At 42.2% G+C, this 25,676-nt stretch overlaps 1 protein-coding gene across 1 annotated transcript in view; it reads right to left on the reverse strand.

Annotated features, from left to right (window-relative positions):
* The window catches only part of ABLIM2 (actin binding LIM protein family member 2), a 234,885-nt gene that overhangs the window by 137,538 nt on the left and 71,671 nt on the right, over positions 1–25,676 (reverse strand). The window contains exons 6-9 of the mRNA XM_077477846.1: positions 21,264–21,357; positions 12,291–12,378; positions 9,263–9,321; positions 2,653–2,730 (exon numbers count right to left, since the gene is read on the reverse strand). Of these exons, the coding sequence (XP_077333972.1) occupies positions 2,653–2,730; positions 9,263–9,321; positions 12,291–12,378; positions 21,264–21,357 (319 nt within the window). The remainder of the gene's footprint in view (positions 1–2,652; positions 2,731–9,262; positions 9,322–12,290; positions 12,379–21,263; positions 21,358–25,676) is intronic.

The raw sequence follows: 25,676 nt of genomic DNA on the forward strand, positions 1-25,676 counted from the left end.
TGTTTACTCCCATTGTCACCAGGGCATTTTCTACTTACACTGGTCACAGTCTGGCACCTTCAAAGTCTGAAGGACACTAAACTGGCTTTTTGTTTAGAAAGTTTGGTGTCCCCTAATCTAGAATGTAAAGATGTTAAATACACTGAGCAAAATTATAAACGCAACACTTTTTTGTTTGCTCCTATTTATCATGAGATGAACTCAAAGATCTACAACTTTTTCTATGTACACAAAAGGCCTATTTCTCTCAAATATTGTTCACAAATCTGTTTAAATCTGTGTTAGTGAGCACTTCTCCTTTGCCGAGGTAATCCATCCACCTCACAGGTGTGGCATATCAAGATGCTGATTAGACAGCATGATTATTGCACAGGTGTGCCTTAGGCTAACCACAATAAAAGGCCACTCTAAAATGTGCAGTTTTATCACACAACACAATGCCACAGATGTCAAAAGTTTTGAGGGAGCAAGCAAATTAGCATGCTGACTGCAGGAAAGTCCACCAGAGCTGTTGCCCTTGAATTGAATGTTCATTTCTCTACCATAAGCCGTCTCCAAAGGCGTTTCAGAGAATTTGGCAGGACATCCAAGTCACAACCACAGACTACGTGTAAAAACACCAGCTCAGGATCTCCACATCCAGCATCTTCACCTCCAAGAACTTCTAAGACCAGCCACCCGAACAGCTGCTGCAACAATCGGTTTGCATAACCAAAGAATGTCTGCACAAACTGTCAGAAACCGTCTCAGGGAAGCTCATCAGCATGCTCGTCATCCTTATTGGGGTCTTGACCTGACTGTAGTTCGTCATCGTAACCGACTTGAGTGGGCAAATGCTCACATTCAATGGCATCTGGCATTTTGGAGAGGTGTTCTCTTCACGGATGTATCCCAATTTTCACTGTACAGGGCAGATGGCAGACAGCATGTATGGCGTCGTGTGGGTGAGTGGTTTGCTAATGTCAACGTTGTGGATTGAGTGGCCCATGGTGGCAGTGGGATTATGGTATGGGCAGGTGTATGCTTTGGACAACGAACACAGGTGCATTTTATTGATGGCATTTTGAATGCACAGCAATATCATGATGAGAACCTGAGGCCCATTGTTGTGCCATTCATACACGATCATCAACTCATGTTGCAGCATGATAATGCACAGCCCCATGTTGCAAGGATCTGTACACAATTCCTGGAAGCTAAAAACATCCCAGTTCTTGCATGAACAGCATACTCACCGAACATGTCACCCACTGAGCATGTTTGGGATGCTCTGGATGGCGTATACGACAGCGTGTTCCAGTTCCTGCCAATATCCAGCAACTTCGCACAGCCATTGAAGAGGAATGGACCAACATTCCACGAGCCACAATCAACAACCTGATCAACTCTATGTGAATGAGATGTGCTGCACTGCGTGAGGCAAATGGTGGTCACACCAGATACTAACTGGTTTTTCGGACCCCCCGGACCTCCTCAATACAGTAAAACTGCACATTTTAGAGAGGCTGGTTGGATGTACTGCCAAATTCTCTGAAGTGCCTTTGGAGACGGCTTATGGTAGAGAAATGAACATTCAATTCAAGGGCAACGGCTCTGGTGGACATTCCTGCAGTCAGCATGCCAATTGCACGCTCCCTCAAAACTTGCGACATCTGTAGCATTGTGCTCTGTGATAAAACTGCACATTTTAGAGTGTTTTTTTTATTGTGGCCAGCCTAAGGCACACCTGTGCAATAATCATGCTGTCTAATCAACATCTTGATATGCCACACCTGTGAGGTGGATGGATTATCTCGGCAAAGGAGAAGTGCTCACTAACACAGATTTAGACAGATTTGTGAACATTATTTGCGAGAAATAGGCCTTTTGTGTACATAGAAAAAGTCGTAGATCCTTGAGTTCAGCTCATGTTAAATAGGGGCAAACACAAAAGTGTTGCGTTTATAATTTTGCTCAGTGTACATACCAACCTAGCAGTAGCCCCATACTTTCTTCTGCCAATGACACCAAAGTATGGCTATTGCTATAAGTCATTTCTGCTCTTTCAAATGAAGGAGTCTAGGCAACACAAGCCAATCAGTAGCTCTGCTTGAACACAGATAAATGCCCTCCTTTGACAGCAGTGTCATGTTCCTCTGCTTTGGAGCTAGTGGCTGAAAAGAACCTAAGGCCACTAGATAAGCAATTCACAGCTTTGGATATTTTTTTTATAAGTGGAGCAGAGTAAGTCACAAAGTACTTACTCTAATGAATTAATAAATGTCATTAGAGTAATCCATCATATTAGCTTCTAACAATCTTCTCACCCAATTGGGCTAACAGTAGGAGGGTCTGAAGGCTGAGTAGTCAGACCAACGCATTTCAAACATTGGGGGCTGGAGGTTGAATAGTCTAGGCAACCTTACGGAATGGGAAGGTGACACAGGAACTTGCAAAGCTTTGGCCCTAAATAGTGTTGTCACTCTCTGGTTATATTGAATTGCAGATTGCAGATGTGTGAATGACATTTATGGATGAACAGTTATGAACAGCTGGTAGGTAAACCACAAAAGACTGTATTTCAAGTACACACTTGGCAATCTGATTTCTCTTTTTCTGTAAAATGACAACACGAAATGCAATATGCAAAAAAAGAAAAAAAAGCATTCTTACATATATAACTCTACTTGGGGATCCAGAGGTACTTGATGCAGGGACTGATATGATGCTCTCTGAGGATGTTCTTGTTTCCTGAGGAATAAATACACATGATTATGCATGTATTACTTAATTTAAAGCTTTGAAAAGTAAACTTCTTTCAATTCTACTCACAACTGGCCTATGTAGTCATTAACTACTTCAATACCAGGCACTTAAACCCCCTTCCCGCCCAGGCCAATTTTCAGCTTGCAGCGCTGTCGCTGTTTAAATAACAATTGTGCGGTCATGCTACACTGTACCCAAACAGAATTTTTTATCATTTTGTTTCAATAAATAGAGCTTTCTTTTGGTGGTATTTGATCACCTCCGCGTTTTTTATTTTTTGTTAAACAAATAAAAAAAGACCTAAAATTTTGAAAAAAACAAAACCCTTTTCTTTTCTTTCTATTATAAAATTTTGTAAATAAGTACTTTTTCTCTTTCACTGATAAGGCGGCACTGACGGGCACTGATAAGGCGGCACCAATGAGGTGGCACTGACGATGGGCACTTATAGGCAGCACTGATGGGAGGCACTGATATTCAGCACTGATGGGCATTGATAGGTGCCACTGATGGGCACTCATGGGTGGCACTGATAGGCAACACTGATGGGCATTGAAAGGCTGCACTGATAAGTATTTATGGGTGGCACTGATAGGCAGCACTGATAGGCGGCACTGCTGGGCACTGATACGTGGCACTGATACGTGGCACTGATATGCGGCACTGATAGATGGCATTGATAGGCGTCACTGATGGCACTGGCAGGCATTGGGGATGGGCACTGATTGACAGCTGCCTGGGCACTGATTGGCATTTCCCTGGTGGTTTAGGTTGGCATGCCTGGTGGTTCAGTGTGGTGGCAATTCCTGGTGGTCCTGGCGGCATCCTGGTGGTCCTGGGTGGGCATCCGAGGAGGGGATGCTCTAATAAACAATCAGCACAGACCCCCCCCCCCCCTTGTCAGGAGAGCAGCCGATCGGCTCTCCTCTACTGGCGTCTGTCAGACACGAGTGAGGAAAAGCCGATCACCGGCTCTTCCTGTTTACATCGTGATCAGCCGCGATTGGACTCCGTCAGAGGCTCTTGACCAAGATCGGCGTAGTGGTGTGTCAGACTGACACACCAAACCACCGATCGCCGCGATGCGCACCCTCACGGGCACAGGGGAGCGGTCGTTCTGGAGGGCCGTCATATAACGTCCACTCAGAATGAGAGCCGCGCTGCCCATCCGTCATTTTACGGCCAGCGGGCGGGTAGTGGTTAAAGACACTGTCCTTGGAAAGGGGTAAGGAATTTGAGCTTAGTTTGCTTAAAGTAGAACTATAGACAAAACATTTTCTTTTTTCTTTTTTTGATAGAGTAAAAGTGGGTCATAACCTCTGTCAGTTTATTTTTTACCATCTGTGTCCCATTGGGGAGATTCCCCTTCACTTCCTGCCCCATAGCCATACAGGAAATCCCAGCAAATGAAGGGAATCCCTTGGGAACAACCAGGTCACCAGAACTAGTATCTCCATTTGAAGACTTCCACTCCAATGCTTTTCTGGTTACAACCCAAAATTTGGGATTTTCTTTAACTTTCAATTTAAATGATAATGGTAAACAGAACAAATAGGGCGAATCTCCCTAACAGAGGCACAGACAGTGATAACACCTGACAGATGTTCTAATCCATTTTCACTTTGTCACTCTTCAGTTGTACTTTAAACATTTCATGTCCACCCTATAGCAGTTTTACCGCCACAGAGCAGTACCTCAGTGCCGGATCACGTATACAGTATATATGTGATCTGGCTCTTCCAGGTAGCCTCTTGATGTTAACCCCTTCCCCGCCAGTGTCATTAGTATAGTGACAGTGCACTGTTTTTAGCACTGATCATTGTGTTAATGTCACTGGCCACCAAAAAGTGTTAAAAGTGTCAGAATGTCTGTACTAATATCGCAGTCCTGCTATAAATTGCTGATCAACTTCATTACTAGTAAAACAAATTCAAATACATAAAAAATATCCCATAGTTTGTAAACACTATAACTTTTGCACAAACCAATCAATATACGCTTACTGGGATTTTGTCTTACAAAAAATACACAATATTGCCAAAAGTATTGGGACACCTGCATTTATACGCACATGAATTTTAATGGCATCCCAGTCTAAGCCCTTGTACACACGGTCTGAGAATCCATCGGAATGTGTCCTATGGGACCATTTTGTCGGATAATCCGACTGTGTGCGGTATGCATCAGACTGTTTCCGTCTGAATATCCGTCGGACCAAATTTTCCAACTTGCTGGAAATATTTTCCGACAAACTGGTCCGATAGGACATACTCCGATCATGTGTAGAGAATTCCGATCGGACAAAGTGCCACGCATGCTCAGATCAAATTCCTACATCAAAGCTATTGGCTACTAGCTTGAACGTAGTCCCATCGTAACAAAATTACGTCATCACGTTCTGAAAGATCGGATTTTCCGACAACTTTGTCCGACCGTGTGTATGCAGCAGTTTCGGACAAAATCCGTAGGACAAAATCCAACGGATTTGGTTGTCAGAATGTCTGACTGTGTGTACAAGGGCTTAGTCTGTAGGGTTCAATATTGAGTTGGCCCACCCTTTTCAGCTATAACAGCTTCAAATGGTCGGCCAACTCAATATTGAACCCTACAGACTAAGGCCTCTTTCACACTACCGATCCGTTCAGGTCCGCCTGTCAGTTTTTCAGACGGATCTGGACGGATGCTTCATAGAGGTCTATGTAGCGTCGGACATCAGCGGTGACATGTCCGATGACATCTGACCCGCTCCGATCCGAAAAAGTATGACGTTGGAAAAACCTACTTTTCCATCCGCCATAGGGGAGAGCGGCGCTCTGACAGGTCCGTCCCTGCACAGTGTGCAGAGACGGACCTGTCATCTGCCTGCTCAGTGGGGATCGGCGGAGCGAAAGGACCCATAGATTGGGATGCCATTAAAGTTTACATGTATAAAGGAAGGTGACCCAATACTTTTGGAAATATAGTGTATGTAGAAGAATACATATTGGCCTAAATTTATAAAGGAATTAGATTTTTTTTAAAAATTTTATTGGTTTTATAGCAGAAAGTAAAACATTTATTTATTTTTGTTTTTTTTATAGCACAAAAAATGAATATAGCACAAAAAAATTAAAAACGTAGAGGTGATCAAATACCACCAAAAGAAATCTCTATTTGTAAGATACAAAGGACATACATTTTATTTGTGTACATCATTGCACAACTGCATAATTGTCAGTTAAAGTAAAAATGGCCTGGTCATTGGGGGGGGGGGGGGTAAATCTTCCTGGAGGTCAAGTGGTTAAAGTAATATTAACCACTTCAGCCCTGGGCCATTTTGTTGGCCAAAGACCAGACCACTTTTTGTGATTCGGCACTGCGTCCCTTTAAGTGAAAATTGTGCGGTCATGCGACATGGCTCCCAAACAAAATTGATGTCCTTTTTTTCCCACAAATAGAGCTTTCTTTTGGTGGTATTTGATCACCCCTGCGTTTTTATTTTTTGCGCTATAAACAAAAATAGCGACAATTTTGAAAAAAAATGGATTTTTTTTACTTTTTGTTATAATAAATATCCCCCAAAAATATATAAAAACACATTTTTTTCCCTCAGTTTAGGCCGATACGTATTCTTCTACATATTTTTGGTAAAAAAAAATCACAATAAAGCGATTATTGATTGGTTTGCGCAAAAGTTATAGCAAAATTTTTACAAAACGTTTACAAAATAGGGGATAGTTTTATGGCATTTTTATTACCGTATATACTCGAGTATAAGCCGAGATTTTCAGCCTCTTTTTTGAGGCTGAAAGTGCCCCCTCGGCTTATACTCGAGTCACCGCTGTCTGACTGCTCGATCAGCGTATCGAGCAGACAGACGGCGGACATTAAAATTCAAAAGCCGCGCCTCCTTCTCCGCCTGTGATAGGCGGAACACTGAATTTCCCAGCAGTCAGTGTTCCGCCTATCACGGACATCCGCTCATTCTCATACTACGGACGAGTATGAGAGGATGTCCGTGATAGGCGGAACACAGGCTGCTGGGAAATTGAGTGTTCCGCCTATCACAGGCGGAGGCGGAATTTTGAATTGTAGAATGGACGCCGAGAAGAGCGGCGATCCATCGGCACGGCACGGGACGGAGGAGGCACGGGACGGAGGAGGCACGGCACGGGACGGAGGAGGCACGGCACGGAGGAGGCACGGCACGGGACGGAGGAGGCACGGCACGGGACGGAGGAGGCTCGGGACGACGGCGGCTCGGGACGGAGGCTTGGGACACAGGTAGGCTGGACACACACACAAGGCTGCACGGACACACACACACACACACACACACACACACACACACACACACACACACACACACACACACACACAGGGATGGATGGATGGATGGATACACACACACACACACACACACACACACACAGGGATGGATGGATGGATGGATACACACACACACACACACACAGGGATGGATGGATGGATGAATACACACACACACACACACACACACACACACACACAGGGATGGATGGATGGATGGATGGATACACACACAGGGATGGATGGACGGACACACACACAGGGATGGATGGATGGATGGACACACACACAGGGATGGATGGACGGACACACACACAGGGATGGACGGACACACAGGGATGGACAGCCATGTCTCACCCTCGGCTTATACACGAGTCAATAAGTTTTCCAGTTTTTTGGGGGTAAATTGGGGGCCTCGGCTTATATTCGGGTCGGCCTATACTCGAGTATATACGGTAATAATTTTTTTTTTTACTAGTAATGGCGGCGATCAGCGATTTTTATTGTGACTGCGACATTATGGCTGACACATCGGACATTTTTGGGGCCATTGTCATTTATACAGCAATCACTGCTATATAAATGCAGTGATTCCTGTGTAAATGACACTGGCAGTGAAGGGGTTAACCAGGGGGTGGCAGTGTAGGGGTTAAGTGTTCCTAGGGGTGTGTTACTAACTGTTGAGGGCTGGGCTTTCATTTAGTGAACACTGACCCTGCTCCAATCACATGGAGCAGAGATCAGCGTCACTTGTTGCTAGACAGAACGGGGAGATGCTGTTTACAATGGCATCTCTCTGTTCAGCCGCCCCGTGAGACGATCGCGGGTATGCCCGCGGCGGCGCGCTCGCGATGGCAGGGCGGCATTAAAGATTGGACGTACCTGTACGCCAATATGCCTGCCCGTGCCATTATGCCGACGTACATCGGCATGCGCTGGTCGGAAACTGGTTAAAGACAGATTTTTTAAAAATAACAAACACGTTATAACTAACCTGCCCTCTGTAATGGTTTTGCACAGAGCAGCCCCAATCCACTTCTTCTCAGGTCCCTTGCTGGCGCTCCTGGCCCCTTCCTCCTGCTGAGTGCCCCCAGAGCAAGCAGCTTGCTACGGGGGCACCTGAGCGTGCTCGCTCCCAAGCTGCTGCTCTGCATGTCCATTCACACACAGAGGCGCGGCTTGACCCTGCCCCCTCTCTCGTCATTGGCTCTCTGGCTGTGATTGACAGCAGCGGGAGTCAATGGAGGGAGAGACCCCAGAGAGGGGAGGCTCTCATGCACATCACAAGAGGAAGATCAGGCTGGTGCACACAAAAGGTTTTTTTACCTTCATGCATAGAATGCATGAAGGTAAAAAAAACCTTGAGCCTTTGCAACCACTTCAAAGAGGAATTTCAGGTGTAGATATTTTATATATATTTATGCTGACCATACACTGTACAAAAAATTGTCCGAAATTCTGTCATTTAGACAGTTCGTTCGTTTTTCAGCCAGTTAATGGCCAGAAATCTGTAATCAGTTGGGCCATTTTTGAGCCAAAAAAATGAAGGACAAGCTTGGAAATTTTTTGCTGAGCGAACGATAAATTGAAAGGTTAATGTGTTTCCCGTTCGACCAGTCTCCACTAGTATATGTAAAAAAACGAACAAAAAATGCATTCATTTATAGCCACTGAACGATTTATCGGTCATTACATAATGGCACTATCGTTTGCGCTCATGGCCGAATGTTTGTTTTTCGAAAATGGGTTCGGCCGATTTTTCGGATAGTGTATGGCCAGCATTACATTGATCCAGCTTGGGCCAATGCAACTATGTATATACCACAACCAGCTAATGCCCCTGGATGCTGGAAATCCCTTTAAATAGACCAGTACTCCAGTAATCTCCAATTGCTCTCCGATCCCATGCCGAGCAGCTGCCCTGCTGCATTCTGAACACAAGAGGTTGGCCACTTGGCACCAGCACTACTCAGAGAATACATTGCAAGGGAGGAGCCTCTGTTTGCAGATTTCGGTGGAGTGCTTTGGACACCAAACACAACTTGAAATTAAAGTTTCCCCACATGTTTCTCACCCGTAAGTTTTACCTTAGAATATAACTTTAATACGTATCTTGAATGAAAACATTAATCATTAAAGCATTGGCTGGAGTAGACTGGTAAATCTATAGGGACTTTAAAGCAAGTCCTAAAATAAGTGAAATAAGTACCTTGTTTCTTTCTTCTGTTTTGGCAGCTTGTCTGCAGATTGGATGCCATATTGAGTTCCCTGTTAACAAAAAAGTGGTAAATATCAGATACTCAACAATACATTAAAATGGGATTTACTAAATAAATCCACTTCATGAGTTAATCATCTAATGCATCTTCTGATGACCAGAAGACTCCTAATACCCCTTTCATACTGGGGTGGTTTTCAGGAGCATTAGCCTCTTCTGAGCGCCTGAAAACTGCCTTCCATTCATTCAAGTGTGACTTTTCACACTGGGGCGGTGTGCTTGCGGGACGTTACAAAAAGCATCTTTGGAGTGGTTTGGAATCCCTGTATTTAGCGCTCCTAAAACGCCCTGCCCATCAGAAAGAGTGGGCAGCGCTTTCCTAAGCACCTGAAAAGTGCTTCCAAAGCCCCGCAACATTGGAGTTTTTAACCTCTTCTTTGGGGTTAAAAACACACTGCTAGAGGGCGAAAAGCGCCACTTAAACAGCGGTAAAGCACCGCTAAAACGAGTGGTACTTTACCGCAAATGCAGCCACGGCCCTAGTGTGAAAGGGGTCTTAAGAACATGCAAGTTAAAAATGCTAATCCCGGCTATACCGTTTATTTTTCTATATTGTTATGTGATGTTCTGAAAACTTAACACCAATATGTGTATGTGTCTGGCTATCCTGAACTCGATTGTTCTTTCAATAAAAATATTGAAATATATAAATGCTAAGCCCTGCTTATACAGGAATGGCTTTGACAACCAAGAACAGTTTCTATGAAACAGGTCAAGTCACATTAAAATGTAAACGTTCTTCATTTCTAATTTCATGGAGGCTGAGCTTCACTTAATAGTAACAGTGACAACAGCATTGTATAAGCAGTGGCATCTATAGTTTTAATTCCAGGCTATTTCTTATAGTGCACAACATTCATTTGCAATCCAAAAATGCTGTTTAAAAATCTTTACACTCAATTCACTAAGCTATGGCACGCACTTGCCGGAAATATCTTTATATGATAAGAATCGGAAGAAGCACTCACACACTAGCAGTAAAGATGACCATTAAGGATCTAATACATAGTGTATGCTATAGCTTTAGGGAATCAAATGTTTTGTTCATGTTAAAGGATCATATGACTCAAAATTAACTAAATTATACAGACATCCCACATTGTACATCCTTAAAATCTGGACATCCCTTCAAATAACTTCAGTGGTGGATGCTACAACATAGAAAGACATCTTAGACAGGATCATCCTCATTACCAAGGTGTCACACAAGAAACATCTCACGATGGGTAAAAGCAAAGAGCTTTTTCAAGACCTCCGCAACCTTATTGTTGCAAAACATACCGATGGCATTGATTACAAAAGGATTTCTAAACTTCTGAATGTTCCAGTGAGCACTGCTGGGGCCCTAATCCGCAAGAGGAAAGAACATAATTTCACCATAATCGGGCCACGACAAGGTGCTTCTTGCAAGATTTCTGACAGAAGATTAAAAAGAATTATCAGAAGAGTTGGCCAAGAGCCAAGGATCACTTGTGGAGCATTTCAGAAAGACCTGGAATTAGCAGGTACAATTGTTTCAAAGAGAACAATAAGGCCGCGTACACACGCGGGGACTGTTCGCCCAACTTTGTCCGTCAAACAGTTTCAGCAAACAGTCCGCTCAAAATTAGCATGGACGGACATGGCCACACACGACGAACGAACAGTTTGCTGAAACCGTGCGCGATGATGTGAACGGTACGTACGACGGGACGAAAAATACGACGTCCTATACACTGCATTATAACTTTCGGCGTGTAAATCCTTTCTGAGCATGCGCGGAACTTAGTTTGACGAACAAGCCTACACACGAGGGGACTGTTCGCTGAAACAAAGTTTCAGCGGACAGTTTTTCGGAATTTCCGAAAAACCTTGTTCAGCGGACTGTTCGCTGGAACTGTCCGCTGAAAGCCCACACACGGGCGGACTGTCCGCCGAAACACTGTTCAGCGGACAAAGTTGAGCGAACAGTCCCCGCGTGTGTACGCGGCCTAAGAAATGCACTCAACCACCATGGCCCGTATGCACACTCACCATGCAAGACTCCATTTCTGAAGCAAAAGCATGTTGAAGCTTGTTTAAAGTTTGCTGCACAACATTTAGACAAGTCTGTGAAATACTGGGAGAATATAGTGTGGTCAGATGATACCTAAATTGAACTCTTTGGATGCCAAAGGTCAAATGGTACTGCACACCACCCCAAAAAAAAACAATACCAACAGTGAAGTTTGGAGGTGGGAACATCATGGTGTGGGGCTGTTTTAAGCATATGGAACTGTTAAACTTCACATCATTGAAGGAAGAATGAATGGAAAAATGTACCAAGACATTCTTGATAAAAATCTGCTGCCATCTACCAGGATGATGAAGATAAAACGAGGGTGGACATTTCAGAAAGACAATAACCCCAAACACAAAGCCAAGAAAATTCACAGACGAAGCCCACAGAACTTTCAAGATCTGAAGACTGTATGTGTGGAAGAATGGGACAAAATCACACCTGAGCAATGCATGCGACTAGTTTCTCCATACAGGAGGCATCTTGAAGCTGTCATTACCAACAAAAGTTTTTGTACGAAGTAGTAAATACATTTCAGTTAGCACGTTCAGTACTTTTTCCCTGTGTCATTCCATTTTTTTTTTACACATAACTTTATTTTGACCCACTGTAAATGTAAAGTGCTGCATAAATTGATTAGCGCTATATAAGTACCTGTAATAAATAAAGCAGCTTTTGGCCCGTTAGTTTTGTACTTTTATGTGGTAATGCAACTTCTCTGCAACAGCACAGTTTAGGACTCAACCAACATAGCGCTAATAAGTTGAACTCTGTATGCAATAATAAGCTCTTCCATTATCGTTGGGTCCTACGCTACCTGGTCTTTGTCTGATGGTTTCACTGTTGATTGGCCAAAGTCAAGCCATGTACAAACTCCCTTTTTCATAAAAATAATGAGATTACAGAAAGATGAAGGGTTACCTTGAAGATACATCTCCTCGCCTTCACCAAACATTTGATTACATCGAACACATCGTGCACAGGTGGGGTGATAATGTTTTTCACCAGCCTGTAGGAAATAAAACATTATTGGTAAACATATTTGTTTAAATTCTTTTCCCCAAGCTATGTAAACTAATGGTTCCCATACATGCGCAGGTTAGTAACACAAAATGTTCAATTTAAACTCTTTTTTTTCCACAACCTCTAAAGAAAATACACCTAAATGTCAAATTAATCATATGGAATATATAATCACTCAGAATGGTCATCTCTGTTCTCAGAGCCTTATGCAGTGGTTAGCACCCACCTGGATTGACTGTATGAGCTATATTTGGCCATTGCGTAATCTCGGATAGCCCTATCTTGTATGGTTATCAACAGCTTTAAATCATACAGTCTATTTGACGTTTCCGATGCCTAAAAAATTTGCAATATTTGCTCTGCAAATACCCTTTGCAGCATGTTGTAAACATGTTTATAATTCGGCTTGTGTACACCACAAATGTGTCAGTTTATCTGCCTTCTGCTGGTAATTTTTTATCAGATTTCATTGACCTTCACTCCCTGAATGTACGATTTGTTTATGATCTGCTATACAAATCAGATGTAAAGTACATCAGTATAAAAAAGTTGTAATACAGATGTAGATGTTTAAACGACACCACTACATGACAATTATTAGGTGACGTAACAAGCATGCCCTACAGCATGCATCATGAGGCTCCTCTCTTCCATTTTCTGAAACCTACTGCCTCTACTGTTTTTTTCCGTCCCTCAATCACCTATGACCAGACCCAAGCCCTCTCATGTTGGAGCTGGGCATATTTTGTTCTGTGTTATGCCCTGTACACACAGTCGGACATTCCGACAACAAAATCCATCTGATTTTTTCTGACGGATTTTGGCCCAAACTTGTCTTGCATACACACGGTCGCACAAAGTTGTCGGGGAAAAAAACGATCGTTCAGAACGCAGTGACGTAGAACATGTACGACGGGACTATAAACGGGCCAGTAGCCAATAGCTTTTGTCTCTTAATTTATTCTGAGCATGCGTGGCACTTTGTCCGTCGGAATTGTCTACACACGATCGGAATTTAAAGGATCGGATTTTGTTGTTGGAAAATTTTAGATCCAGCTCTCAAACTTTGTGTGTCGGAAATTCCAATGGAAAGGGGGGCGAAAGGAGAGGGGCATGGCCGACCCACAGCTCCCTGTCTGAATGGAAGCTGCTTGCTGTGGGGGCACTCGGCAGGAGGGAGGGGCTAGGAGCACCAGCGAGGGACCCGAGAAGAGGAGGATCTGTAAAAAAAACACTGCACAGAGCAAGTAAGTATGACACGTTTGTTATTTTTAAACTTAAAAAAAAAACAAGACTTTAATATTATTTTAACTCTTTCATGATTAGAGGTCTTGATACCTGGATCCCAGAACAAATTTAGCAGCATTAGTATGCATTAAAGTGGTCTGTAGAAAATAAATTTGCTCCAGTATAATGCTGAGGAACATGAATTTACATATTATGGATAGGAGCATTAATATCTAGCCTGACCACAAAATATAACTTTTGCGGTTGGTATGGTTGTGGTGTAGCTATAACAGTTATATACTCTACACGATGAAGAATTAAATATATTTGGAGCCGATCTATGCTCATGTTTTAGCTGTCAGTAGTGAGGAAACAGACACAGCAGAACTCAAACTGACTACCAATGACTTGAAGTGTTACTAAACCCAACAATATGAAAATAGTTCATCTGCGCCCCCCCCCCCCCCCCCCAGTGCCCACAGCTTATACTGTATATCTTCTTTTTAAATGAAAATATTGCCACTATATACCTTTTTGGCTGATCTGTATACCACGATTACATGATAAACTGCACAGTTTCTCCAGTGCTGAGAGTTCAGGTAGGAGGAGATTTCCACTACAGCCTGTATAGACGCACGTGTGATGTCAATATAATGCGACCTGGCTAGCTCTGAGAACAAGTAAATGTTTTCTGCAGCATAAAAGAAACAACTGAGCATGCGCAGGTCAGCTACCCTGCCTGTGTTAGCTGGCCTTCCCCAGATAGACAGTGCAGGAGGAGAAGGATCTATGCATACAGGATAAAACAGGCTTTTTTCACAATGCAGAGGATTAACCCCTTAAAGTGATTGTAAAGGCTAATTAAAAAAATTAATAAACATGTTATATTTACCTCCTCTGTGCAGTTGGTTTTGCACAGAGCAGCCCGAATCCTCCTCTTCTTGGGTCCCTCTTTGCTGCTCCTGGCCACTCCCTCCTTTGCGTGCCCTTCTTAGCCAGCAGCTTGCTACAGAGAGCACAGGGGGCCCCCAAGCTGAGTCAGAGCTCTATGTATCCACTCAGACACAAAGCCCTGACCTGGCCCCACCCCCTCTAGCCCCTGATTGGCTGACTGACTTTGAATGATAGCTGTGGCAGCCAATGGCTCTGTCTCAGCCAATCAGGAGGAGTGTTCTGGATGGCTGAGGAGATCGTGGACATCACTGGAGAGAGATGGGGCTCAGATAGGCAACTGAGAGGGGGGAGGGGGGGGGGGGGGCTGGGGAGGCTGCTACACACAGAAGGTTTTTTATCTGGTTTTATACATTTATACATCTCCATGTTTCCACAAATAGATTGTATCAATTTGAACTTATTATTCTCAATAATTTGATGCAGCTGAGGCTGGTAGTCTCTGAACCAACATCTAAACCCTCTATCCATCAGACTTGGCAAAAATAAGTATGTCCAAAAAAGCATTAATGGGAAATTTAACTTCCAAGAATAACGAGAATGCAAAAGGGCCCCATATGGATAGAGTAGATATGGTCAAGGGGGATGTTGAAGATGCAAAACCTCTAAATGAGCGTGGGAGCCATATTACCACGGGCAAATCTTTATCTGCCAAGGTGGTTTCCACTTGCACCCAATGTTTAGCATCACTAGATATTTTCTCAGTTATACGCTTTAAGACTATTGCATGATAATATAATTTAAGGTTTGAAAGTGCCAAATCTTATATTATTATTATTATATAGTGTGAAATAAGAGCCTGTAGGTTAGAAAAAAAACCTATAGGAACGAGGTAGTATGTTCATCTTTATTACATTTATTTTGCCCACGAATGGCAGATTGAAGACCACCTCCTTAAATCTGTTTTAACATTCATGTTTATCCATTTAACAGAGAAAAGTAGTTGTGTCTAAATAATCTGATAAGTGGGCAGTCAAGTTAATTCCTAAGTATTTTAGGGTAACTGGTTGCTAACGAAATGCGAATAAGGCATTAAGCTTCAGTGCCTCAGTTGGTGGGATAGTAATATTTAAAATTTCGGATTTAGACATTGGGGCATCAGTGATGGTGTCAGCAAGGAGTGACTGTGAGAAATTGCTTTTGAAAACTGCACTACCTGATTTCTCACAGTCCAGTGACTGCTGGATAAAAAAAACCTTTACCTTTAAAGCCCCTCTGTAACATTAGAGCCCCGCTTTACCATCAGAGTCTCCTTTTACCATCAGAGCCCCCCTTTACTATCAGATCCCCCCTTTACCATCAGAGCCCTCTTTTACCATCAGAGTCCACCTTTGCATTCAGAGCCCCCCTTTACATTCAGAGTCCTCCTTTACCACCAGAGCCCCCCTTTACATTCAGAGTCCTCCTTTACCACCAGAGTCCCCCCTTTACATTCAGAGTCCACCTTCACCATCAGAGCCCCCCCCCCCATTACATTCAGAGTCCTCCTTTACCATCAGGGCCCCCTTTACATTGAGAGTCCTTCTTTACCATCAGAGCCCCCCTTTACATTCAGAGCCCCCTTACCATCAGAGCCCCCCTTTACATTCAGAGCCCTCACAGTGCTGGAACTGTGCATAGTGGGGGAAGAGAGGAGGAAATAAGAGACCATCACATTCTAGATCGGACATCACAGGGCAGATGGAAACAACAATGGTTCTATTAAAAGCTGAGAGATGAGGGGAGCACTGCGGTGGAGAGTAGAATAGTCTGTGCTGGAACTCCGGCCACCATACTGTTGTCATGTGCCAAGCATAAGAGGAGGTTGAAAAGACCACGGAAATGGTACACTGACTCTCACTGGACCTTCTTCCCGCTGATGTCACCGCTGGAGCCTGTATAATACAGGATGACTGCATCCCCATCCCCGCCCCCTCACACAGCATAGGCAGTAAGGAAAAGACAGGCTCCACCTAGGGGGTGTTCTATCAGACCTCCACCACACAGAGCCCAGCTAATGAAAATTACTGTTGGGGGAGGAAAATTGTCCTGATCTTGTGCTTTTTTCATTTTGCAGATTTGCACTACAGTCCATTTATCATGGTTTCCTATGGAGCACATTCTGTAGTGCAGGGATATCCAATTAGCGGACCTCCAGCTGTTACAGAACTACAAGTCCCATGAGGCATAGCAAGATTCTGACAGCCACAAGCATGACACCCAGAGGCAGAGGCATGATGGGACTTGTAGTTTTGCAACAGTTGGAGGTACGCTAATTGGATATCCCTGCTGTAGTGCAAATCTGAAAAATGCAATAAGCACTAAAAATGCATAAGTGTGAATCCAGCCAAAATGTCTACATAAGAAGCAATGTAAGGCCGCGTACACACGCGCGGACTGTTCGCCCAACTTTGTCCGTCCAACAGTTTCGGCAAACAGTCCGATCAAAATTAGCATGGACGGACATGGCCACACACGACGAACGAACAGTTTGCTGAAACCGTGCGCGATGACGTGAACGGCACGTACGACGGGACGAAAGATACGACGTCCTATACACTGCATTATAGCTTTCGGCGTGAAAATCCTTTCTGAGCATGCGCGCAACTTTGTTTGACGAACAAGCCTACACACGGGCGGACTGTTCGCTCAAACAAGGTTTCAGCGGACAGTTTTTCGGAATTTCCGAAAAACCTTGTCCGTCCAACTGTCCGCTGAAACTGTCCGCTGAAAGCCCACACACGAGCGGACTGTCCGCCCAAACACTGTTCAGCGGACAAAGTTGGGCGAACAGTCCGCCCGTGTGTACGCGGCCTAAGAGTTCTGGTGACCGGTGTCCGTGATCGGGACTGATTTTGAAGACTTTGGCCGGAACAGAGACATCCCGGGACATTTGACCAAAATCCATGAAATGCCCCAGCAAATCCGTGATTGTTGGCAACTATGCAACATTGATCTACTGCTTAATTTACAGCTAGCTAGTACTGCCTTCAAAATGTATTGCGGATCCAAAAATGCAGACCTGGTAAGCAGTGCTATCATGCCACATATCCATCGCTGTTAGGTGAAGTCTAAAGGCCCGTACACACAATACGAAAATCGGAAGTAAAATTTTCGTCCGACGAACAAGCTGACGATTTTCGGGTTGTTAGTATGGTGCATTTGACCGAATCCGATTTTTCGTACGACAAAAGCTGGATACGCAGACTATAAAATGTTTGGTGGATGCGAACACAACATCTGTAAAGGATTTCTTCAATAATGAATGTTGTATTGTATTTTAGAAAAGTTTAAAAAAAATATATTTTGGAAGTGCTTTATTGCCATGGTAGTACAAGAAGGTTAGGTTGTAGAAGGGTTAACGTGTTTGTAAACCTCAAATATGAAATATGAACAAAGCATATCCCTCTATAGTGTGTGTTTGACTCAATCCAGAGCACCTAGTGGCATTTCTGTCTGCTGCCTTATTCCTCAGATATCAGCATGAATAATTTCTGACAAGTTTTCCTGACACCAAGAGAAAAAAGGTGAAATGGGAGGGAGCTGCAGCACGCAGCCCGTCATTGACAGGCTCAGCTCTGGCCTGTGTGCTGTGCGAAGTGGGTGTGTCCTTGTCTTACTGAGCTCTGCAGGGTGTCATTTTACCTCCTCATCTCTGCTTTCTGAAAGCTCAGGCAAGATGTATACATTTTGCACTTTGAATGGCTGTAGAGGGCTGAAGATAATCAAGTACAACTTATGTAGAAGGATTTGTTTCATCTCTGTGTATCACCTGAGGAAACAGGCCTGGAGGATTGGTCCTGTGCTGATCACATGCACTCTTCCAAGAAAAAACAAAAACAACTTCTCTAGCAATATACACCAAACTGAGCATGTGCAGCCTGACTCCAAGGCTCTGTGTTATCCAGACATGTTCTGGAGTCATTGGAAGAAGAGGAGGATCTGTGCATACAGGATCAAAAAACTTTTTTACACAATGCAGAATATTAACCCCTTAGGTTCCACAGTGAGTATAACAAGTATGTTTTACGGCATATACAGACTGAGTTTATTGTTGTGGGTTTAGCAACACTGTCATTGAGGCGAAGGGTAACTTGCATATTTTATACTGCACTTTCAGGAGTGAATATTTTCTAATTGGAATCAAATGTTTGTACACCCAAAAATACCGTGCCTTATGCTAGCTGCTGAGTAAATAGTATACCAATACCTTATTTAATAATATGTTTGTGTGTGTGAATCAGGTTTTCCCCCAAATTAACCCGAATCATAAAAGGGAATTTATTGATATATATTGATAATTGCTAAAGATTGCTCAAATATTTCTTGGTTTAGACCCTTCGCCCAGAGCGTTTCTCACTTACAACCAGGTAATGAAGTGCTGTCCAGTTCTTTTCTCCTACAACAAAATAATCTATAAATAGAAGAATCACACCTGTCTTCACCATACCAAGTGGATATAAATGGAACGCAATGAAATAGCGAGGACCTCTGTGTGCAGAACATAATACAACATCTGTTCTTTCTACGAGGTTAGAGGAAGGCCTGTCTGTAATACAGCAAAGCAATGAAAGCTCCGACGTTTATATACCTACAGTCTGGAAAACAAATGGCTAAATATCAAGTCCCCAAGTGCAAAGAAGTATTACATAGTTCATTTTTATTTCTTCTAGCCAGTACTAAATATAGCCAAAGCCATTGTTTTTGCAGATGACAAGGTCAACTGTAATATTGTTCTTCTCTATAATAAAAAGCCTTGAATACACAATTACAAACATAGCGTGTCACATACAGGTCAATTTTCAGATAAAAGTGATTTATCTCCTCATTTTACAAAGGGTTAGATCAGCCTTTCTCGACCTTTTAACATGGAGGAACCCTTTAAATAACTTTCCAGTCTCAGGAAACCCCTGCTACTAATTATTACATCTACAACTCAGGTTGCATTAGTGTGATGGTCACTGGGAAGAATGCTCCATACACTCGTGGTCATTGGGAAGAATCCCCCACTTACAGATAACTTAAAGTGGTAGTAAACTCCCCAGAAGTCAGCGTCATGCAAAGCAGAAGAAAAAGACTTACTAATTATTTCAGGTGTGCTATTTAGAAGATATCGGCCACCCTTGTAACAATTCCGTCACTCCTACATGCACATTGTTATCCTAGAACAATATGGTAACCGGGGTAATTGGCGCTACCTACAAATAAAACTCCTTACAAATAGAGTGAAGAAAAGTCCTTCTACCGGGATTCCTCAAATCCTATAAGGTCCTAATTATTTCTATTAGGATCAAGAAAAAAGGCAACAGAAACAGTTCCTACTAGAATCTATTACAATCATAAAGATGGTCTAATGTGTATCAGCCACACCCTACAGAGTAAGGTCGGTATATATAAAATATATAATCCCGAATAGATCATGTGTTCATCCTAAAAAATATATATATAATAAAAAAGGGGTATATGCCAAAAAAAAAAAAAAAAAAAAAAAAAATACACATATACAATTTTTTGTCTTTTGTTTGTTGTTGTTTGGTTTTTGGTTCTCTCCCTTCTCCTTCGTTTATTGGATCTATCTGTCAATCTCAGGAATTAATTTCCAGTAGGAATTTTGCTGTTTTTTGGGACATTTGAGTAGCTTGTAACTTGGAAAATCGCATAATAGCAGCATTTTTTTTTTTTTTGGCATATACCCCTTTTTTATTATATATATATTTTTTAGGATGAACACATGATCTATTCGGGATTATATATTTTATATATACCGACCTTACTCTGTAGGGTGTGGCTGATACACATTAGACCATCTTTATGATTGTAATAGATTCTAGTAGGAACTGTTTCTGTTGCCTTTTTTCTTGATCCTAATAGAAATAATTAGGACCTTATAGGATTTGAGGAATCCCGGTAGAAGGACTTTTCTTCACTCTATTTGTAAGGAGTTTTATTTGTAGGTAGCGCCAATTACCCCGGTTACCATATTGTTCTATTTTTTGGAGGAAACCCCAATTGGAGTTTCTCTCCTTGTGGGTGGCAGCAACCTAGTGATACAATTAGTATTTGTCTGTAGCCATTGTTATCACTATCCTTTTTGATTTCCAACCCCCACCGTTGTTTAGCGCGGTTTTCTTCACTTTTATATTTACATTGTTATCCTAATTGATGGCACACTGAGTGTGCTGTCAATCAATACAGCTATGTGCGATGTCTCCGTCAGCATTACAATGTAATTTCTGAGCATTCACCAGTTCCTTAGTTTGCCTTTACGGTGCACGTGTGAGATTACTGCACTGATGTACAAGCAGGGAAGAGAGCAAAAGGACTCCACAAAGATGGCGGTAGCTTTAGACAAAGCGGTCTAAGAACAACTTGTAAGAACAGTTACATGACACTTTGACTTATCCCTATGTGTTCAAAAGTATGTTTATTTCTACTGTTACGCTTTTAATGGATTAGTTGTAGAGAGTTTACTACAGCTTTAAAGGTTCATTGTTGTTAGTGGTTATTTATCTAAAAGGCTTACATTACTCATTGCTCAAGGAACCCCTAGCCACTTCTGGAAGACTCTAGGGCTCCATGGAACCCTGGTTGAGAATAGCTGGGTTATATATTGTTTTAGTTGCAATGGTCTCACATAAGTGAATAATAAAAAGCCCAGGGGTAACTCTGCATGCATTATACAAGTTTTTAACATTTACTATATTATTTTTTTACCTCGAGAACTCGGCCGGTAATGAACTTCTCGCAGTGATCACATTTTATTCCAAATTCAGCATGATAGTCCATTTCACAGTAGGGGATCCCATCTCTAAAAACAAAAAAAATATTAGAAGCTAGTACAACAGAATATTTTCTGTTGAATTAAATAAATCTAGCAACTCTGAAGCAGAAGACCCAGGTATGTAAGTACAATCATTATACAGGGTTATTCAAAAATATGGAGTAGATTCCAACTTTTTATTTCAAACGAACAGTAAGGGATAGAAGCATGTTCAACACATCACTGGATAGGGGAAGGTTCAACGTTAAAAGCCCGCCTAAAAGTCCCATTCAGTGACACACATAAGTGCTATTTCTTGTTTATAGGAAAATGGCGACGCCACAAGTAATTTTGTGCGCTGTAATTTGTGAGTCCACTGTTCAAGTGCAGCGTGAATTCCGCCATTAGTTCAACAAACAGCTGACTCATCATAAGCAAATTTACAAGTGACATAAACAATTTGTTGAAGATGGATGAATATGCAAATGGAAAAGCACTCCATGATGTGTTTGAAGAGAGCCCTAGGAAATCTAAACACGGGTAGGGGTTGAACTTGGAATTCCTCAAACAATGGTATGGCATGTTCTTAAAAACGGCTGCATATGAAGGCAGTTGTTTCCCCAACTTCGAGAAGATTCAAATGACTTATTTTTCATGCAAGAGGGTGCCTCGCTTCACTTTTACATGGAGGTGCGGTGTTATCTGAACAACACCATTCCAGGAGATGGATTGGAAGAGGTGGACAAGAAGATCTTGTTTATTGTCTGTGGCCTCCCAGGTCACCAGATCTTACCCCCTGCAATTTGTATCTGTGGGGGTGCATAAAAGAAAGGATGTTTGTCCCACCTATGTCTGCTACTCTTCAAGATCTGAGACAATGAATTGTTGAAGCTGTGAATTCAATGCCAAGCGACCAATTCATTTGTGTGTGGCAAGACAAGTTGTTCATGTTGAGTGCATACACGGACCATAAAACTTTGACCATTTCTCTATCCAGTGATGAATGCTATGTGCTTCTAACCCTTACAGTTTGATTGAAATAAAAAGTTGAAATCTGCGCCATCTCTTTGAATAACTCTGTATATTGAGTTGCAGGGTGATTGCTGAATCCTGGTGTTCACTTAGTAACTATGTCTCCTATGGAGACCTTGGACATGCTAAGGATTTACATGAGAAAAAGCTTCCCCACTCTCCATGCTTTTTTGGATGTCCTTCAGTCATATATAACCCTTATGAGCACTAGTACATCTGCAGCTGCCCCTGTTAAACTATATAGGGCAGGCATGTCCAATGTCTGGCCCGCGTTCCGGTTTCAAGTGACCCGTCTGGTGATTTGGACATATATATCTTTTGTGGCCCCAAGGAATCCCCAAACGTCGGGGGCCACAAAAGAAATACATGCTGGCTGCCTTGGAGGGGATGGGGAGGGGGTGGGACAAGTGCCGTACATACAGGTGAATTTCCTGTTTGCACAGCGGCCTATACCTGTAAAGTAACAAAAACAGTCTTGGATGCAGATGTCGTCTGAACAGAATGAAAGCTAATGTCAATCATCTCTAACTCCGCCTACACCATATTAATGCACAAAAATACACATCTGATGTTCAATAAAGATTTATAGGGAGCTATAACCAGTTTTTTGATATTTATCATGTAATTTGAATTGCTCTTCTGGAACTGTTTTTATTTAGTCACGTGATGAGCACAGTACCAATCAGAGATGGCCAGATGGATAGAATTCCCTCCCAAGGATTTTTCCCTGCAGATGCCAAAGAACAGTGAAAGATCATGTGACCACACTACAGTGCAGGAATAAGGTATTTTGAGGGTTTTAAAAAAAATAAAAACTACACTGGAATGATATACAGTATATGATTTATGTGAATGAATTATGACAATTAACACTTCTCCATTTAGTATCACTTTAAAGACTAAAGCTGGCCATACACAAGTAGAATTTTGTTAAAAAAATTTAATTTTAAGAACATTTGTTTGGTTTTCTAATTGTTAATGAACATTCATCTTTGACCTAAGCGATGATAACATTTAGAAGAGCACGGTAGAACATTATTCTTAAACAAACAAATTAAATTAATGTATTTTTTTTGTTCAGTAAAGTCCATTCATTCAAAAATTGAATTTTAAAAGCAAACAAAATTTTGAAGTACTTTCGAACAAATTTATTTTAAATTTTCTTTTTTTTTTTTTTTTTAAGTTGTATATCATAGACAGAAGATAATAAAGTACAACAGTTTGGAGAAAAAAATTGAACACGGTAGCATATGCATCAGGGAAACAATACACAATGGATAACAATGTCCACAGGAGGTTTCCATAAGGCCGGGTGTGTTCCAAATGGATGGGTTAACCAGGCTAACCAAAAACGTAAATGTATTTTATTGTGATATTTTATTTATTATGTGATAGACCATCACAAAGTAACACGTAATAGAAAAGGGAAGGAAAATGATAAATGTTTTTTTAACATTTCTTACAAATAAATATGTGAAAAGTGTGGTGTGCATTTGTATTCAGCCCCCCCGAGTTAATACTTTGTAGAACAACCTTTCACTGCAATTACAGCCGCAAGTCTTTTTGGGTATGTCTCTACCGGATTTGCACATCTAGAGAGTGACATTCTTCTTTGCAAAATAGCTCAAGCTCTGTCAGATTGAATGGAGAGCATCTGTGAACAGCAGTTTTCAAGTCTTGCCACAGATTCTCAATTGGAATTAGGTCTGGACTTTGACTGTGCCATTCTAACACATGAATATGCTTTGATCTAAACCAGAGGTCTCCAAACTTTCTAAACAAAGGGCCAGTTTACTGTCCTTCAGATTTTAGGCGGGGTGGACTTTGGCCACTGGGATTAGAAAAGGTCCAGACATCAGTGAGAAAAAAAATAATGCCCCGTGGTTTGTCTCAGTGGGAGTAATTGTGCCTCATCATTTGTGTCACTGGGAGGAATTGTGCCCCGTCATTGGGCTCCATTATTGGTGTCATTGGGAGAAATTGTGCACCATCATTAGTGTCAGTAGGAGGACTTGTGCCCAGTCGTTGGTGTCACTGGGAGGAATTGTGCCCCATCATTGGTGTCATTGGACCCCATTATTGCTGTCATTGGAAGAAATTGTAACCCCTCGTTGGTGTTATTGGGTGAGAATAGTGCCCCATCTTTGGTGTGATTGGGAAGAGTTGTGTCCCTTTGTTGGTGTGAGTGAAGGGGAATTATGTCCCATTGTTTGTATCAGTGGATGAAGCAGTGCCCAAAAAGGCTGCATAAAAGCAAGCAAAGGGCCGCAGTTTGGAGACCCCTGATCTAAACCATTCCATTGTAGCTATGGCTGTATTTTTATGGTCATTGTCCTGCTGGAAGGTGAACCTCCACCCCAATCTCAAGTCTTTTGCAGACTCTAACACGTTTTCTTCTAAGATTGCTCCAGCCATCTTCCTATTAATTCTGACCAGCTTCCCTGTCCCTGCTGAAGAAAAGCATCGGTGGGGGTGGGGGTGCAGTGTTAGTTTTCCACCACACATAGTGTTTTGCTTTTAGGCCAAAAAGTTCAATTTTGGTCTCATGTGACCAGAGCACCTTCTTCCACATGTTTGCTGTGTCCCCCACATGGCTTCTCGCAAACTGCAAACAGAACTTCTTATGGCTTTCTTTCAACAATGACTTTCTTCTTGCCACTCTTACATGATGGCCAGATTTGTGGAGAGCACAGCTATTAGTTGTCCTGTGGACAGATTCTCCCACCTGAGCTGTGGATCTCTGCAGTTCCTCCAGAGTTACCATGGGCCCCTTGACTGCTTCTCTGATTAATGCTCTCCTTCGGTTTAGGTGGACGGACATGTCTTGGTAGGTTTGCATGTAAGGAAGTGCCAGAAAAATAGAAAGATTATCTGTGGTACCTTCGTCCCATCAAAATATAAATAAGGTGAGAGAGACTTTAATGGTACCATATAATTGGCTGTTAATAAACAGCCGATGATAAAATTATTCAAGATATTTTATTACAAAGAGGAGATACATTCATTTTACATGGGTAAGTATAAAACCAAGTTGTGACAATCAAGAAATCTTTTACATTCTATCTTCATTCTATCTTAATTAGAACATTTATACCACCTTGGTGGTGATTACTCTACATGTTTTTGCAGACTTGGCCACTTCTTCAAAAATAGAGAAAATACACATATTATTCACAAGAAAAAACATTGTATGATTACAAGTAACATATTGTCCTGGGACAGATTCTCCCACCTGAGCTGTGGATCTCTGCAGCTCCTCCAGAGTTACCATGTCCAAGTTACCATCTCTTGGCTGCTTCTCTGATTAAAGCTCTCCTTGCCCGGCCTGTCAGTTT

This window comes from Lithobates pipiens, unplaced genomic scaffold, assembly GCF_037356315.1.
Source record: "Lithobates pipiens isolate NorthernLeopardFrog02 unplaced genomic scaffold, aLitPip1_a1.2 Scaffold_13, whole genome shotgun sequence".
In the NCBI taxonomy this organism is placed as follows: domain Eukaryota; kingdom Metazoa; phylum Chordata; class Amphibia; order Anura; family Ranidae; genus Lithobates; species Lithobates pipiens.